Genomic DNA, 19,029 nt, shown 5'->3' with positions numbered 1-19,029 from the left:
CTTTGTTGTCTACAGTAGTAGATCAACCCTCATCTTACATTGAAGCTCCCAGATCAAGGAAGTGACGTCGACGCAGCTTTAGCAGCAGAAAAGCTATCAGGCTTGTGTTGATAATAATAAACTCCTGGACTATGTACAAACTTCCAAATGCATCGTTTGTGAGTACAGACCATATTTGTACTACTGTAGAAGTTTGGTGTCATTGCATGTGATTTTAGTGTGGTAATTTTGGAGATACTGCCAGGTTCCATTAGGGCTTGTACGAAGCTATTCGGGATAACTCAGTAACTCGGCTGATGTTCAGCCAATATCGGAAAAACTTCGGGTGGGCTACTTGGCTGGATGTCACGTTTCAAATGACCCTAGGGTGAATCTACTCCGAATCATCCCTTTAACTACTAGTGGATAACTAGACTGAGTAGTAGATAAAGGAAGTGATTCGTGACAGCTGCCTGCATTGAGATAGCGGGCAGCGAAGTGAACGCACAACCGGAAGTAGTCTTTTTTTTTCCCCTGACAAAGGCTACGCTTTTGTGAAATTTTATAAAATATATAGAGAACGAAAAAAAACGTTATTAACCGATTTTGTGGATTTCAGAATAACGTTTCTGTTCCGGAACAGTTGAAGACCATTTCGTTTTCGTTTCCGTTTCCGTTCCTCGTAAAATTCCGTTCGTTTTCGGTTTTCGTTTTCGTTCCTTGAACCAGTTCGGAGCCCTGGTTGTAACTCAGTGACTACATGTATTATTTATATTTACACTACTATAAGTCTGAACTGTTATTGATAGAATTTGTGTACTTTTGGTATGTTTTGTTCATATTTTAAGTGGCTTATTTCATGCTCTAGAGTTAGAGAAATTACAAACTAGTAGGAGATCATGTCCATTAGCAGCTTCCACTGAGCAATGAAAGCAAAGTAAGAGGTAATGCAGTGTTTTCCTGCCTGATACGTTTCAAACATTTCCCTGCTCTAACAAACTGGATTCAAATGAAAAGGTCAGTCTGGGAGCCTATCCCATCCATCACTGGCAAGAAGCAGGGTACACCCTGGACAGGTTGCCAGTCCATCACAGGGCCACACAGAGACAAACACGACAAACAACCATCCACACTCACACTCACTCCTAAAGTCAATTTAGAGTCCTAATGTGATTTTCTTTGTGATTTTTCAACATCTGTAGTTTCAGTACTCCAAACCCATATAATATATTTGTGCAAGTTTGCGTAGCTCCTTAAGAATTTCCCTTTTTCCCCTTTCCGTAACCTCACAATGAATTCAATCAAGGTTAAAGAAAAGTGTTAGGGAAAGATATAAAAGGTTTAAAAAAAACGCTGGATCAAAGAGACCCGTCACTTTAGGCTTTTTCCTTTTCAGAACAGATTTGTTAAGTGCATTAGACTTGGAAATGAACACTCATCATAAGCAAAATTATTCAAATCGCGTCCCAAAAAATTCCGTATAGCAAACTTTTGAATGCCTTCTAGCAAACCAAGTACAGCCTAAAACAACTATTGAAACGCTAGTGGCAGAGTCAGCTTATCTGTGAGCTTGAATCACTTTAATAATTGATGTGACCAAATCAGATTCACAATCTCTGCATGACTTGCAGGTAGTACAGACGAAATGCAGGAAAGAGCTGTTTGAGTCAGCACAGAACCTATTCAGGGGGTTCTGCTGGTTTAGTATATTGGTTTGACACATGTGACGTGGCTCTTAAGTGACACAATTCACTTTAGAAAGGCTGTGAGGAAGTGATGACACAGGAACACAGGAGGAAATGAAAAGCAAGTGATGGGTTCCCTCTGCCACCGCAGTGAGAACAATTCAGAAACAGCGCAGCATAATAAGTTAAATGCAAAGTGGCCTTTTAAATGATAACTCTTTACTATTGATGTTTCTTTAAAAAATGACCAAATGATCAAGGTTCATGATTTTTTTTTTTTGAATAAGCCCTTGAAGAGTCTCCATTCCTCTGCAATGTCTGGCATCAAACAAATGAGAGATAATTATTCTTGAGAGATTTGCTCCGTGTGAGGCACTGACACTGACAAACAGTGTAGCACACTGTGATGGGTTTCGACAAGGACGGGTAATTATTAGCACTCCCGAAGCTGCCGTGCTTCTGCTCCAAGCACACCCGGGACGCAGCGATTCTTCGATACAAGAAAAACATGAATCACTGGTCCGTTGAGACACACTGTGGAAAAGGAGACTGCCAGCCACAGATAATTAACTTGATCACGTATGCACTCGCTTGTTTAAATGTCTTTATTCTGATCCCACCTCACACTTGCTGCTGACTGATGCAGCTTTGCATCTCTTCATGTGACGCTGTTGTTATCCTGCCCCCCTCCCACTCTGCTGCCCCTCCAAAGGTTGAGCGAGTCTTATATGCTGCTTTGCAACTCTAATTAGTGCGATAAAAAAGCCCCAGAGACTTAGCTTACAAACTTTTATGTCAACATTTCCAAGAAGCCAATTCCCCTTAAAGTCAAAAGTAACAAGATCTAATTTTCTTATGAAATACTTTAATGAGGCACAATGATGATGTCGTTGAATGTTATTCCCTCTTCCCCGGTGAGTTTTTGAGAAACCCTTCTATGAGTGCACTAAACAGCCGCTGAAATAATGCATTTCAAACCAGAAATGTGTGCAAAATGTACGTATAAAGAACAGATGATTTTTGCCAGTGTCACATATTGACTGATTTAAGTATTTCTCTCAGTCATTTGAAGCCTTTACATGAAAGACTATGCTTTTTAGGGTTTTCCCTTACCTTCCATGTGTTGTATTGCATTCGGTGCGTGAAAAGGTCTGGAAAGTCACAAAGCTCAAAGTTCTCGTAAAAGGTAAATAATATGTCCTAGAAATGACCCTGTTCACTGGTGGCACTTCCCGATATTTTATCAAACCACACTTGACTTTGAAAGTATGTCTTACCTCTGAAATCACTGATAAATGCTCACCTCTTAAAGTGTGATTTGTGTTCGACGTCATAAATCAGTTTTACTTTCTCTTCATGGCCGCTGTAATCCATATGATGGATGATGTCATCTTTGCTTATAATTGTAGGTTGCTGAATGTTGAACTGATGATCGTTGACTGTGGTCACAAAATGTTCATTTGCTACTGACTGATTATTTTCATGTTGATGGGATTTGAAAATTAATCTTAAAAGTCAATTCTGAACAATCAGATGAGATTTTTCTGCTGTCTAAACATAGATAAGCTTTCTGTTTGCAGCTGGACCACCTCAGTATCTGTTTTGGACTTTCAGAGTTTACTTGATGCATTCTGGCATGGACTCATTTAACTTTCCTTCCTTATGTTTGCCAGTAGTGCAATAATTACAGTACGGTTTTCTCGCACTCTATTCAGTTACGAAGGGAGCTGTCCCTCTTAAAGCATCTTACAGCAGCTGTTAAGAATTGTACGATTGTTAGCATGCCAATCTGTGTTGACCTTATCTTCTTCTTTCAGCTGAGGGCAAAGAGTTATCATAGCCTCTGGGTAATACCAGGAGATCAGCAGGGATGAAAGAAAATGAATGTCAAGGATGCTCATTTTCTAATAGATGGAGAGACTCTTCCTGTGGGGCTGAGGCTCAAACTAATCTCCGAGACAAAACTGTGAGAGAAAGAGAGGTGTTAAGATGATATTTAAGATGGTTGAGATGGGGTCCAACAGATTACCAGCTCGTCCAAAACACTCCATAGTACAATGTTCTTAAAGGAATCCACACAGGGGGGTTTGTTCAGATTAGAATTTGAATATTTTTACCATAAATTTATAGTTATTACAACTCATCTTTACCATTTAAATACTCCTTAAGACTCCTGCTATGTTGGTGTATGCAGTGCAGTTCAGCAGTAAATAGAACCAGTGACATATTTTTGAATGCAAGCAAACAGTTTAAGGGGCACATTAAACTTTAATGCAGCATTTTTAAATTGTTGGGCAAGCTTCACTCAGGGCAGTGGAAGTTCACGCATTTGAATTTTGGAACATTTAGGGGCAGCTCAGCTTTTGGTGATACACATCCAACCGACTTGAAGCACCTTAAAGGAAAATTCCAGCTATTTTACAAACATCCCATCTGTTGGAGACCCAGGAAAGTTGGCCAAAGGAAAAAACGCTATAAATTTTCATGCCCTCTGCGCAAAGTTGTCCGATTGCGCTGAGAAATGCAACGAATTCGCCAACTTTTTTAGCCAAAAAATCAAAACGATTAGACAAAACATTCACGCAACACAAAACAAGAAAACTAATCTGTGTCTAAAACCTAGAAATAACTCTGACGTTATGTCACAATTTAATATTGTTAATTTAAAAATCCTAGAGGAAACAGTTCGGCAGATGAAATCAACAACTTGTTCTCTGGACATAATACCATACGACTTTTTAAAAACTGTTTTTACCTCAGTAGAAAGTGATCTCCTACGAATAGTTAACAGCTCACTGGCATCAGGCATTTTTCCCAAGTCACTAAAGACAGCTGCCATGAAGCCACTCCTAAAGAAGAGAACTCTAGACGCCTCTATGATGAACAACTACAGACCTGTCTCTAATCTCTCTTTTATATCCAAGATTATTGAGAAAGTTGTATTTAACCAGCTCAACGACTTTCTGAATGAAGGTCTTGATAACTTTCAATCAGGCTTCAGACGTCATCACAGCACCTAAACAGCTCTGGTAAAAGTGTTAAATGACATTAGGTTGAATACTGATTCTGGTAATGTTTCAGTCCTGGTTCTGTTGGACCTCAGCGCTGCGTTTGATACTGTAGATCACAGAATCCTGTTGCACAGGCTGGAAAACTGGGTTGGACTTTCTGGAGCGGTCCTTAACTGGTTCAGGTCCTACTTAGAAGGCCAGAGTTATTTTGTTACAATTGGCAGCTATGAATCTGAGCGAGTGGACATGACTTGTGGAGTCCCCCAGGGGTCAATTCTTGGACCTCTTCTGTTTAACTTGTATATGCTCCCTTTGGGTCAGATATTGCAGAATTTTAACATCAATTATCACAGTTATGCAGACGATACACAACTTTATGTGTCTCTGTCACTGGACGACTGCAGCTCAGCAGACGTACTGTTTCAGTGTCTGGAGGAAGTAAACACCTGGATGAGAGAGAATTTTCTACAATTAAATGAAGACAAAAATGATATCATTCTGTTTGGTAGCAAAGAGAAGAGGGTCAGCGTTGGTAAATATCTTGAGACTCGGGACCTTACAATCACTGACCAAGTTCGTAACCTCGGAGTGTTGATAGACTCAGATCTGACTTTCAGCAGCCACATCAAAGCTGTCACCAAGGCAGCTTTTTACCATCTCAGAAACATCAACAGAATTAAAGGTTTCCTCTCCCAAAAAGACCAGGAGAAACTCATCCATGCATTAATCTCCAGTAGACTCGATTACTGTAATGCTCTTTTAACTGGACTTCCCAAAAAGAGCATTAAACATCTGAAGCTCATCCAGAACGCTCAAGAAGGCCATCATGTCTCTAAATAACGGGAAGTCAGCAGGACCAGATGAAGTACCAGCAGAGGCCCTCAAGGCGGACATAGTGAGCTCAGTCAACATTCTGCACAGCCTTTTCAGTAGGATTTGGGAAGAGGAGCAGGTTCCCCTGGAGTGGAGGGAGGGCATACTCGTTAAACTACCGAAGAAGGGGGATCTTGGTAATTGTAACAACTACAGAGGGATTATGCTACTGTCAACAGCAGGGAAAGTGTTCAACAGAATTGTCCTAGAGAGAATGAGGGATTTAGTGGATGTCAAGCTGCGAGATGAACAGGCAGGTTTCCGGAAGAACAGGTCCTGTGCTGACCAGATTGCCACCCTACGCATCATAATAGAACAGTCACTGGAATTGAACTCTCCTCTCTACATCAATTTCATAGACTACGAGAAGGCCTTTGATAGCATAGATAGAGACACCTTGTGGAAGTTGCTGCGGCACTACGGGATACCAGAGAAGTTTGTATCTCTAATCCGGAACACATATAAGGACATGAAATGCAGAGTAGCCCATGCAGGACAGCTAACAGAGAGCTTTAATGTGAAGACAGGAGTACGTCAGGGATGTTTACTGTCGCCATTTCTTTTCATACTGGTTATTGACTGGATTATGAGGACTACTACTAGAGGAGGGAGAAATGGGATCCAGTGGACACTTTGGACACAGCTGGAGGATTTAGATTTTGCCGACGACCTGGCACTCCTCTCACACAACCACAAACAAATGCAAGATAAAACAGCCCATCTGGACAGAACATCGATCAGTACAGGACTCAAGATCAGCAAAAAGAAGACTGAACTCATGAAGATTAACATTACAAACAGCACACCAGTCACAATTGGAGGGGAAGAGGTGAAGGAGACAGAGTCCTTTGTGTACTTGGGAAGTGTGGTTGACCGGCAGGGGGGCACGGATAGGGATGTAACAGCCAGGATAGGGAAAGAAAGAGCAGCCTTCATCATGCTTAGGAACGTCTGGGCCTCCAGAGTGATTTGCATAGCCACCAAACTCCGGATCTTCAACTCCAATGTCAAGTCAGTATTGCTCTACAGATCCGAGACATGGAGAACCACAAAAGCAACACAACACAGGATACAAACATTTATAAACACTTGTCTGAGAAGGATCTTTAAGATTAAGTGGTCAGACAAGATCAGCAACCTGGAGCTGTGGGATAGAGCAGGACAAAACCCGGTGGGAAGCCAGATCCTCAAGAGAAAATGGTCTTGGATAGGGCACACCCTTAGGAAGACACCATCCAGCATCACAAACCAGGCTCTAACCTGGAATCCACAGGGTAAACGAAGGAGAGGAAGGCCAAAAAACAGCTGGAGAAGAGACACGGAGGAGGAGATGAGGAGCATAGGCAACAGCTGGCAAGACCTAAGGAAGAAGGCCCAGTGACGAGTGCAGTGGAGGACAATCATCGGTGGCTTATGCTCAGGTATGAGTAATGGGCCTAAGTAAGTAAGTAAGAGATCTGAACACATCACACCAGTTTTAAAATCTTTACACTGGCTTCCAGTCAGTCACAGAATAGATTTTAAAAGCCTGCTGATGGTTTACAAATCCCAGAACGGTTTAGGCCCAAAATACATCTGTGATATGTTCAGAAAATATAAACCCAGCAGAGCTCTTAGATCCAAGGACTCAGGTCAGCTGGTCCAGTCCAGAGTCCAGACTAAACATGGAGAAGCAGCATTTAGCTGTTATGCTGCAAACAAGTGGAACAAACTGCCAGTGGAGATTAAACTTTCACCAAATGTAGACATTTTTAAATCCAGGTTAAAGACATTTCTTTTCTCATGTGTCTATGCATGAAATATCTTTTAACTTATCTAGACTGTTGCCTGTTTTTAAATTCATTTAAATGATTTTATTTGTTTCTCTTTATATTCTTTTATGTATTTTTAATGCTTCTTCCTGCTGCAATGTTTTTATTTTATGTAAAGCATTTTGAACTGTTTGTACATGAAATGTGCTATATAAATAAATTTGACTTGACTTGACTTGATTTCCATGAAAGCGGGCTCTATCGGGCAAGCTTTTAACCTTGCCTGAGGCTCTTAACGTGTATCAAAATACTTTTTACCGAATTGGCCGTGGTGTCAGTAGCAATACAATTCAACCCAGGGGCTAACCATAGCATTAGCTAGCACAGACATTATACATTTTGAGATTTCAAAAACAGCGCACCTACCTCTCTCAGCTTCTGTGTTCCACAGGCGTGCGCACAAATCGATCCCCGAAGTCATACACTATAATATTCCAAAATTGTCTTTTTGTCCACCAAAATCGACCCTCGGGAACCGAACTACACATTGCCATGTTTGTTATTGTTTCCTATCGAACAACTGACTCGTTTCAACACCCATTTTCGCCGTGATGTCATGACGTGTCACATGACTGCTTGAAGTTAGTTGCTAACATTACAAGCTGTATCACGGGTCAGAAGGGGAGCAATAACTGCAATTCTCCACTTTCAGGCTAGTGCAAACCAAGGCTATCTTTGAGCTAACATGTGCTCGTAGAATGGGACTTGAAGCACTGAGCCACATACCTCTTAGCATTTCGATTGTGGGATCACTGAAGGACTGCTGTAACACCCACCCACAATATATTGCAAATTAGAATTTCACACACAGACTTTAAATTGACCAATTTTAGCTGACAAAATAAACCATAGGCAAAATAAATGGCACCCCTGCCACCCCAAACCTCACAGACTGGAAGTGAATCCAGTGGTAGATTCAGTCCCTGGTGTCCTCAAAATACCGAAACACACTTTCAATTGCTGTTGTGTTTTTAAACTGTGTTGTAGCTGAAGAAAATAAATAGCAGGTCAGTTCAGTCTGGCCCATGGGTAATTGTTAGGCCAAAAAAACGCTATTACCCCTGGCACGCACTCACTTGCCCACTTTTTGTCCGATAGTATAAACACAACTAGCCATCTGAAACCTCTGAAGTGACAGGAGAGACACTTTTGACTCTGGCTGGTGGTAATTCACTTGGTTTTGACACAATAATATTAATCTGCCTTGTGGACATGGAACGAAACAGTTGTGGGACCTAAAACTTAAAGAATGAGCTAAAACAGAGGGCAACTTGTGTACAAGATCAATGCCCCGTCTCACCATTTGAAGAAAGTGATCTGGAGGCTTCCTCCTTTGGCAATGTCCCACATCTCAGTCAAGTTGTAAGAAATATCACTTGGTAGATGTGACACTACTGTTGTTGTTATCTTCACCTTGAGATTCACTAGAGGGTAGCATTTGTGCCGAGGCTAATGCCCAATTTCTCATTGTTAAATGTTATTCCCAAGACATTTGAAATTTTCAGTTAGCAGCAAATAATTATCTAATATGTAAAGATATGTAGGCAAAAACTGCATTTATCTAAAAAGAAGTTACTGTTTCTCTATGTGTTGTAATCCAAGCCTTTTTCCCATGTTTTGCAGCTTGTCCAGCTGTACTTGCATGTTAGGGTATGTGAGTACCTGCAGTGCACTGTGGGAAATATGAACTTTCCAGTATTTTTCCATTCTATAAACCATGTTTTTTAGCTAAAAAGTCTTTGACTCCCAAAATGGACGAATGTACAAACTGCTTGAAGGACTCCAATCAAGGTTCTGGTTTTTGGTTTATTTTAGACTCAGTTACTGATAATTTAGTCTTCCTTATCAAGAAATAGGACAGTATGTATAAGGAAATCAATGATAGAAAAGTAAGAAAATATGGTAAAAAAAATTCTTTTAGGTGTGTAAAGTTGATTTATTTTGTTATTTTGTTTATAAATGTAAATATAGAGTATTTATCCAATCAGGGAACAATGTTTTCATAGGTAAAAAATTGTCTCCACTAAGCTTAGGACACAGACTTACTGTGTCAGTAAGTCTGTAAGTGCCTAGTCAGCACAAGTGCTATCAAGGTGCTGTGCTGTTTACAGTGCATCCTTACCCAGTGACTGCTGAGCCAGAGGCAAAGGGAATGAAAGAAAGACAGAATCACAAAGTAAACAGCAAATGAAATAATTCCAAAAACAAGGAGAGACCCTTCAGTCCCTGAGGAATTTTATTCCCGGATTAGTGCAGATGGAAGCTCCGTCACGTGGAGGCTTACCATACTAAAGAGGCACCAGTTATTTCTAGGAGGCACAGCCCAACATTACACCACAGCTGTAGGTGAAATAATCCCCTTACCGCTGCTTTAAAAAGTGATGACACAGGGCATATTTAGAACCGCATTTAACCTAATCTGAAACTTTTCTTTGGTTTCTTTCCTTGTTGTCAGTAGGCACAAAAATAAACCTGTTCATTTGTTTATTTCAAATGAGAAATGCTGGAAGAGGTGCTGTGTTTGCCCAAAAAGGCTTCAATATTTCCCACCATCCATCCTCTGTCCTTTAAATCGTCACTGCTCCTATAGAAATCCAGCTGTGATAAGATCAAGCTGGCCTTGCTGGCAGACCAGGTGACACTGGGCCGTAAAGCATCACGAGCCATTGAATGATGCTCTCGAGGGTCAGATAGCAGTCAGAGCATGGGCTGGTAATGGGGGAATGTAGCTGATAATGGTAAGTCCAAATGGACCCATTACACTGCTTCCATTATCTGATGTGGCCAGCATTCTGCTATAAGTACTCTAATTTTAACTGGCTTTATTTTAAAAGGGACAGAGTCTCTTTGCAGAGTTTTCAAATGTAACTTTGGATTTTTATGTGGAAGTTTATGCTGTTATAAGTTTAAGTTTGTCAATCTTCAATCTATGTGCTTCTGATTCCTTTTGATGAAAAACTGACATTCATAATGGACATTTCTGGACCTGATACTGCCATGTAGCATTTACTTATAGGAAGTATATCAGAGCAAAAACTGACTTGTTGATTTAGTCCTCTCACCTGCTTTGCCTGGCTCTGTTGGTAAAGTTGTCAGTTGGTTTCTATAATAACATTTGGAAATAATGGAAGAGTGAAACTCTTGTTGTCCATTTTTAATGCATTATAATATTTTGATGCAAATGCAACATTTTTATATACTCACAGATGATTCCTCATTCAGCCACCTTAGTTCAGCTCCAGACCTTCTTCTCATATAAAACTGTTTGGTTCCTTTTTGCACATTTCACATGAAAATCTTGGAAGCTTTAAAGGGTTCTGTGCTCGTTTTCAGTGCACAGTACTGTAATATATAGATTCTTAATTGTGTTGCACAATGTTTTCATAACATTCAAATATTTCAGAGATGTAAAACAGAAAAAATAAATTATTACAGAAAGACTAAAACATTTACTTTTTTGTTGTTATTTTGTGAGTGTTTTTGTTCATCACTGATATTGTATGTAAAAATGTGCAGTTTTAATCTTCAGTTTTTTTAATTTAATTATTTGTTTGGGCTTTTCATGCCTTTACTGGATAGGACAGCTGGAGACAGAGACAGGAAACAGGGGGCAGAGAAAGGGGGGAATGACATGCAGCAAAGGCCGTCTGATGCAGGGCTTGAACCTCGTTGCAGTGAGGACTGTAGCCTCTGTACATGGGGCGCCTGCACAACCCACTATGACAATAGATTCACAAGAATGGCTGTTCATGTGTAGGGCTCACCTGGGGCCTCATGTACAAAGGGTGCGTACGCACAAAGTAGTGGCGTATGCACTTTTTCACGTCAATGATCAGATGTATCAAGAACGAAAAGACTGTGGAAATGTGCGGTGCCTCACACCAACTTCAGGGCTGGTGTATGAACAATTAATACTGATAAACAATTAACACACCCATGCGTCTGCAATTACACGAGTGGATATAAAGCAAGCGCAAAGTGGTGCAATGCACACCATTAAAAACAATGGCTGCTTTAGCGGTATTTGAAGACTTTACAAATGGTGCAATTCGAAGAGAGGATTTGCTGGCACATGATGGCGACTGGCTCATCAGCCGCTTTAGGTTCCCGATGGCAAGCCTCCTGGAACTGTGCACAGAGCTGCGGCCGACGAGGAGCCATGCGCTGCCTGTGCTCACAGGTGATGTGCACACTGGGGTTCCCAGCAACCGGGGCATTCCAGAGGGAGCTGGCCAACTGATTGGGACTCTACTAGTCTACCCTGAGCCGAGCCATGCCAGCCGTGTAGGACAGAATTATCCGCATCTCAGCCACGTATATCAAATACATTGCAGTTGAACACGCCAACATTAAAGCTCAATTTGAAGCGAGAGCCGGTTTTGTAATCGGAGCGATCGACTGCACACACATTGCTATAAAAGTGCAATCACATGATGAATTTGTAAATGTCAACAGGAAACATTTTCATTCGATCGATGTACAGATCATATGTGATGCGTAAATGCAATTAACCAACATTGTGGCGAGGTGCCGTGGTTCAACGCACGATTCATATGTTCTGAGTAACAGCATTGTTGGAAACAGACTACAAGGTGGCACTGTGCGCGATGGTTGGCTTCTTGGTGAATAACTTTATTCCTGTAATTGTCCTAATATTATTCCCCGTGACGTGCATTGAGTATGTGTGCCCCAATTTCTATCCCGTCTTCACAGCATCATAGTCGGTGGTTAAAGTTAGTTTCTTGCTGTTTTTTTGCTGGTTAAACTACAGCTTAAGATCTTTCTAACAAGCCCCTGATTGTCTCTGTGGGCAAATGTTAATAACCCTGTGTGTAAAGTGTGAAATGTCTTTAATCAGCCTCACCTTTTCCCCGGCGCACTTCTACACATTACTGTATGAACACGTTTGTTGTGAGTTACAAAAATACATAGGTCCCACCCCCCCAGAGAAAGCAGTGTCACCCATAGTTGTGCCGACTCTGTTCAAACACCCACCCCCAACACCCGCCTGTTTTTGCCACACTTCGGCGGTGGACAGCCATTCCACACTGGCTGCCCACCTTGATGTCGAACCACAAATGTCGGCATTTGAGTTTGAGCTTACGCCATGTTTCAGTAGGAATTCCACACGAGTCTTTGTACACGAGGCCCCTGGAGATTTGTGTTTTTTTACAGGGATGTTATATCCCACCACTCTAGGGGGAGCCAAAGAGCGAACATTTCCCTGCCTAGTGCTGCTTTAACTTTACAGAATCATAGTAACCCTCCAAATTGAAAGTCTTTGCTGAGCTGTTGAAGGTAGCTTTTCCAAAACCACAAAGATTCTGAAAATGTCTTCATCATTTCATTCAGTTTTTATTAGATTATACTTTCATTCTCTTATTGTCTAAACTATTTCTGTAGTACTTCTGTTCTGGTCAGTTAGAGCTCCTTGCTGATTATAGATGTCTTCAATTGTAATGCATTTCTTTTTATGCCGTCTAATGCATTACTCTGCTTGCCTGACCTGAGCTAAAAAATATTTCTGTTGAGGAAATATCAGCTCCTCACTGACTGAACAACACAAATTTGTGCCTGATTTAAGAAAAGGACTTTGATAGAAAGCAAGGTCCGCACTCTCTACAATCTGAGACTCTCCATGCTGAACCTCGTTCATCAAGATTGGATTATGAGGCGGTTTGTGGAGGCTCAGTGAACAGATTGCCCCTCTTGCACATTGTGCTGTATTTTCATGCTGGCTGTACTCATCTACATGTGGGCATCCATCAGCAGGAGTGTCAACGCTCGTGGTTGTTGTGAGACTAAGAAATGAATATATTTCTTTTACCCCATATTCATGTTGCTAAATTTTGCTGCGACTTTATTTTCCCAGGATTCCCTGCTTTGAATTCACAGTTTTATATAAAGAATATTCACACCAGTCCGAGATCTGTCAGCAAGGCTGCACTGCTGTGCTGTTGGCCCCTGAGCAGTGGGACTGGATCAATAAATTCTATAGCGCCTCATTCAAGAAGATATTGGTGATATTCGATGGGAGCAGCACAAGCGTTTTCCCACCGGATTTCTTTAAAATGTCCAGGGATTTGAACCAGGACAACACTGAATCACACACTTGTTTGATGTAACTGATTCCACTTTCTTTAGGTTTTGGTGAGTTGTTTCCTTCAGTTCTTCTAAAAACATTACCAGTTGTTTATTCTGTGAGTGTAAAAGAATAATTTCAAAGTGGATTAGAAAGATCATTATGTCTGAGCTTTATGAGGAGGCACACCACGATTTAACACAATTCTGAACCATACTCTTTATCAGTGGTGGCGCCTGACATTTTTTTTAGGTAGTGCAATTTCCCCCCGTTATGTCCATAAGTACCATAAAATTCCATAGGGCTGAGGTATATTTGTCTAGGTAGCAAGACCATTTCCCTAACTTGTTTGTGCCTATAAATTCAGATATCAGATATCAATTTTAGGCAATATCTCTTTTGTCCACCAAATGGCAACACTGAACTAGTTAAAAGTGTCAAACTAGGGAAGTTACATTGTGAAACCTTCAAAGCAAAACATTTGCCAGTTAATAATTTGCCAATCAGTTAATATTACACCTTAACTTTTATTTATTTTCCTCATATTGTTCCAGGATTATATGAAATAAGTAAACACATAAGCTCTTAATGATAAGATTCATTCAATTTTCATTCTAAAGAATGTAATTAAAATGACAGCATATAAATCCAAGTCAAGTGTTTATTGAAGTTTTGGAAAATATGACTTAGAAAAGCATAACCAATTGTCAAACATGGTTAAGTGCAGCTTACTTATGTGAGATTTCTCTCTTGTTTAAATATAATACTGCACCATTAACAATGAATGTGTCATTATACATTCTGCTATTATTGTCAACATTATATAAAAGATTTAAATCATTACAAGTCAATGACTGAGCACAAAAGGTTAAGTTATTTAGCTACATCAAAATTCTTCCAAACTTCCTTCTCCCCATTAGTACGACGACTAAAGGGTACTTCTTTCAGAAACACTACCGTATTGTTGCACTCGACACTCGCCATCTTCTTCGTAGAATGTTCACAAATGACGAAAGCACGTCGTTTGTGCGAGCACATAAACCCTCATAGAAAATGTATTGGGAGCATGATTTTTGAAAAAAACTGACGTACCATTCATGTCAATGGGAGATTTCTGGTGCAAATTCGACCCTGACAGAACTCACCCCAAATGGGCGTGGCAACACCAGGCGTGACCTTAATCTGATTGGACAATGACATATACAACCAGTTTGCCTAGTTTGCGTTTTTCTGATTGGCATCATTGTGGCCCTGGCGGTGGTTGTCATCACCTGTGTTTTCCTGAAGTACTTTCTTACAAGCCAAAAAACAAACAAAAAAAACCCTCCGTGTTTGGTAGTGCGTCGCACAAATCGCCCCTATGAAGGAACCGCCGCTGCTCTTTATATGGTGGTATATGGTATTTAAGGTACTGTTGTTTGGAGACTGTCTCAGCTTTACAGGCCTTAGTCAGTGAACACTGCTCTTTTATTGAACTATTAGCTTAACAACTATCTTAATTTGTGAGGTATTTAAATCCCTAACAAAAAAACAACCATTAACGTTATCTGTTAATGGTTGTTTAATTGTGTATCCAGAATTACTATACAATGATGTATCTAAAACATTTGGTTCTGCTGGAGGTCTATTCCTGTAAAATGGCAGTTCACCTCTTCATTGTTTCCTACATGCATGCTGAGGACGGGTGAGTGAATCTAATGCTCAATCGGTGCATTGTGGACTAATTTACAGCAAGCTCACATTGAGTAAGTGAAGCAATCTTGTGATTTGTGAGCCTTTCTGAAGCCATGGGAACTGATGGATTCCATAATGGGATATTGCTGTGGTAATTGTTTTTGCACCGTCTTGTCGCAGTTGGCGTTTTTGGGCCAGTTTTAGGACTGTTACCTTCATCCTTCATCTCTGGTTGTATTCAAACCACAGAAGGAACTTTGTCGGTCCAGCATCGGTCCTTTCTACCATGTTTTGTTGCAGGTTTTAAGGCTCGATTGTTGCTCATATGGGCAATTTTTTACCCTATTTACAGCTTTATTTCCCTTTGTTTTTTCTTTTTTTTCATATATATATATATATTCAAATTGATTTTTTTCCTCTGGTTATATTTGCACTGCAGGTATGAACTCTGAAGTGGCAAAATGGCCACGTGGCAGGTGCAAGAAAACTCTAAATGCAACATAATTCCTCAGTTGCTTAAAAGCTCTATTAAGACCGTCCATTTTTTTCTATCTATTCTTCTGTGTTTAATTTAATAATGTGATATGGAGAATTTTTCACATATGTTACAGGGTTTTATGGAACGGCAGCTTCCAGTGTCACATTTATACATTCAACCAGTCACCATACAGTCACGTCGCAGACGGTTCGCCACATTTTGGGAAAGCTCTGGAATGGGAGCTAAAAAATAGACTCTATGAACTAAGGAGGGCTGCTTTGCCTGAAATGCAGTTAAAAAAAAGAGGGGAAACTTTCTCAAGTAGTTAGAATAACAATGAAAAAGTTCCTGCCCTTTAAAAGAAGCTAATGAGAATATTCCAGGTTGAAACTTCAGGGGGGGTTAGAGGTTAAGTTGAAAGCAGGAATAACTGAGTGAATGGAGAAGAAAGAAACTGTTAAGATCTCACTCATGTCCTCTTGTATTGGGTCAGTTACCAGGAGAGCAGAATGCAAATCTGTCGGCTCAGATTTAACCTCCTCAAGCATACGCTGTAATGTAGCACACCTTGATAATCTTTGACTATTTTTTGGACGATTTTCAGATTTGTCAAGCCATCTTGTTGGTTTACAGAATAAACACAACAGATCCCAGGTTTAACACATACACAAGTCTGTGTCTATGGACATACATAAGAAAGCACTCTTATGTCGTGTAGTCGACCACAGCAGGTGTATTGCTGCACAATCCAAGAGGAACAGTGAGATGTCTTCCTCTTTAGGATCAGGGCTCCTGATTGAGCTGCACAGATAAACACACAGAAATGACGGGGGAAAAAAAGTAATAATTACACAAAAATGCCAACTCCAGCATAGCTGAAAATTAAACTTTATCATGAACTTTGTATTTAGAATTGCACTATATGCTGTTAAAGAGATAAAACAGAGAGGCTGCAGCACAATTAGGTGCTGAGTGTTGATGCAGAGCTCATGTAGTACTTTAATTGCTCTTTCAGTCCCAGGGTGCTCTGCCTGTAATTGCTAAATCCCTCTCCTTGCGTGGAAACGGTCCATTTGTTGCTGCTGTTACCTCTCTGGGTTGTCTGTTCGTATTAGCCTGTGTTGTTCCTGCTCCCTGGCCCCCTGTGGTTTGTATCTCTGAGCTGACTAGAAAATACTCGGGCCAGATTTTTTGCGATTTAGAATCAGGTTGATAGATGAAGCCCGAGACTGGTCCGTCTTTTTTTTGGCGATTTCTTTAGTTGATCACGAAAAGCTGTCGTACAGAAAGTGAAGTGAAACAACCTGCTGCATTCATACTTTCTCTGGTGGCTCTTTAGCTCTCACATTTAGGTCCACTCAGCATTACTGGAGGAATTCTTTGACATATTTCTGCTAAGTCATATAACAGCACTGTGGGAGGATAAATCGAATAATAATCAGATGGGACACACAGATAGATTAATGAAAGTATTATGCCTGTCTTGTTTTTTTTATAACCATCTTCTGTCTCTGTTTCACTACAGTTCAGGAGTGGCCATGCCATTTGGCTGTTTAACGATCGGGGAAAAGAAGGATTACAACAGTCCTTCGGATGTGACAGATAAATATGACCTGGGTCAGATTGTTAAATCGTGAGTATCTGAATAGCTGAGCCTAAAGCTACTGTAAAGCAGTGATCTGTAGACCTGAATGATGCTTTGCGTTTTATTTTAATTCGAGTGAAGCTGATCTTCTATTAAATGCTTTTTTTTTCTTCTTTTTTTTTTTCCAGGGAGGAGTTCTGTGAGATATTCAGGGCCAAGGACAAAACCACGATGAAAATGTACACGTGTAAAAAGTTCCTGAAAAAGGACGGGAGGAAAGTCCGCAAGGCTGCCAAAAATGAGATCCTCATCTTAAAGATGTGAGTCGTTGTGCTGCTTAATGATAAGTTCTGCAGAGAGACTGTCAAAACTTTTTTTATTTGCAACATTTTTCTCTCCTCCCCCCTGATTATCTGACTTTCAGTAGAACCTGCCTTCCGAAACACTTACTCACACTCCTCTGAAAATAAACACTTCAGCTGCACGGCAGTTGCCTGCTCCTGCTTTTCAAGCTCTAAAACATCAAATGTGGATTTGAGTATATAATCCTTGAAAATAAGCAGGAAATAAAAAAATTACTCATTCATGCATCACTATTTTGAAAAATGATTACTCGTCGGAAAAAAGTCAGTCATTGCCAGTTCACATGCTTCTTAGTTTCCCTTTTTGAAACCACATCTACTGATATCAATGGTTAGATATCACCTTGACTTAAAAAAATGCATTTATTTATTGTGTCTGTAGTATTGGGGCTGTTTTCATTCCCTTGAGCAATTACTCTGGAACCCAGTTCGGATTCAATTCAATTCAATTCATTTTTATTTATATAGCGCCAAATACAACAAATGTCATCTCAAGGCACTTAGATAGTAAGTCCAATTCAAGCCAATTGGAATGCAATTAATTAATAATAATCATAATTCATAAAATAATCCAATTCGTTCATATAGAGCCAATTCAAAAACAATTTCCTAGCTAAGAAAACCAACAGATTGCACTGAAAACTTTTTGTTTTTCCGTCCAATCTCCCGGCCTGAGCATGCCTGAGGCGACTGTGGAGAGAAACGACTCCCTTTTAACAGGAAGAAACCTCTGGCAGAACCAGACTCAGGAAGGGTGGCCATCTGCCTCGACCAGCTGGGGTTTGAGAAGACAGAAAGGGGGGGAGGGGGGGAGGGCCGCAGCAGCGGTGGCACTGTAACACCATTCAAAGGATATCTGTTGGAACAGGGAAACACGAGTTAATGACCACAATAATATCACATATACATAAAGAGAGTAAAGTGAGGAAAGGTGTGACAGATGAGGCCCCCCAGCAGTCTAGGCCTATAGCAGCTTAACTATGGGATGTTTCAGGATTACCTGAGCCATCCCTATTCAAGGTAAACACAAGAAACTTGTGCTAACGAAAAAATAAATAATAAAATAAAGGACCAGACTCAGTGAGTAATTCCCTATACTCCCTATATAGATCTGCTCCTCACACCACAACAACCATCTTTTTACAGCCACAAGCTACCTCAGCCTCTCACCAACTGCACACCAGTCACAGCGGGGTGGGGATGCAAACCCTGGTTCGGGTAGGGGGAGAAATAAAAGAGGTAAGATAAGCGGGAATGGGATTCAAACCCTGGTTCGGGTAGGGGTAATGAAAGTATAGAGGGTGCCAGAGGTGGAGGCAGAACAAGACACACTAGCAGATACACTATCAGATTCAACAGACCTAACTATAAGCTTTATAAAAAAGAAAAGTTTTAAGCCTGGTCTTAAAAGTGGAAAGGGTGTCTGCTTCCCAGACATATACTGGCAGCTTATTCCACAATAGAGGGGCCTGATAACTGAAGGCTCTGC

General features: G+C 40.6%; 1 protein-coding gene across 2 annotated transcripts in view; it reads left to right on the top strand.

The window, feature by feature from the left end:
• The window catches only part of LOC142376753 (caM kinase-like vesicle-associated protein), a 56,193-nt gene that overhangs the window by 26,004 nt on the left and 11,160 nt on the right, over positions 1-19,029 (top strand). For both annotated transcript variants that reach the window (XM_075460294.1, XM_075460295.1), the window contains exons 2-3: positions 17,119-17,226; positions 17,367-17,498. In XM_075460294.1, the coding sequence (XP_075316409.1) occupies positions 17,132-17,226; positions 17,367-17,498 (227 nt within the window). In that variant the 5' untranslated portion in view covers positions 17,119-17,131. The remainder of the gene's footprint in view (positions 1-17,118; positions 17,227-17,366; positions 17,499-19,029) is intronic.

Source organism: Odontesthes bonariensis, chromosome 3, assembly GCF_027942865.1.
Source record: "Odontesthes bonariensis isolate fOdoBon6 chromosome 3, fOdoBon6.hap1, whole genome shotgun sequence".
In the NCBI taxonomy this organism is placed as follows: domain Eukaryota; kingdom Metazoa; phylum Chordata; class Actinopteri; order Atheriniformes; family Atherinopsidae; genus Odontesthes; species Odontesthes bonariensis.
The sequence above is the reverse complement of the archived record's forward strand: the minus strand, read 5'-3'. Positions and strand labels throughout refer to the sequence as shown.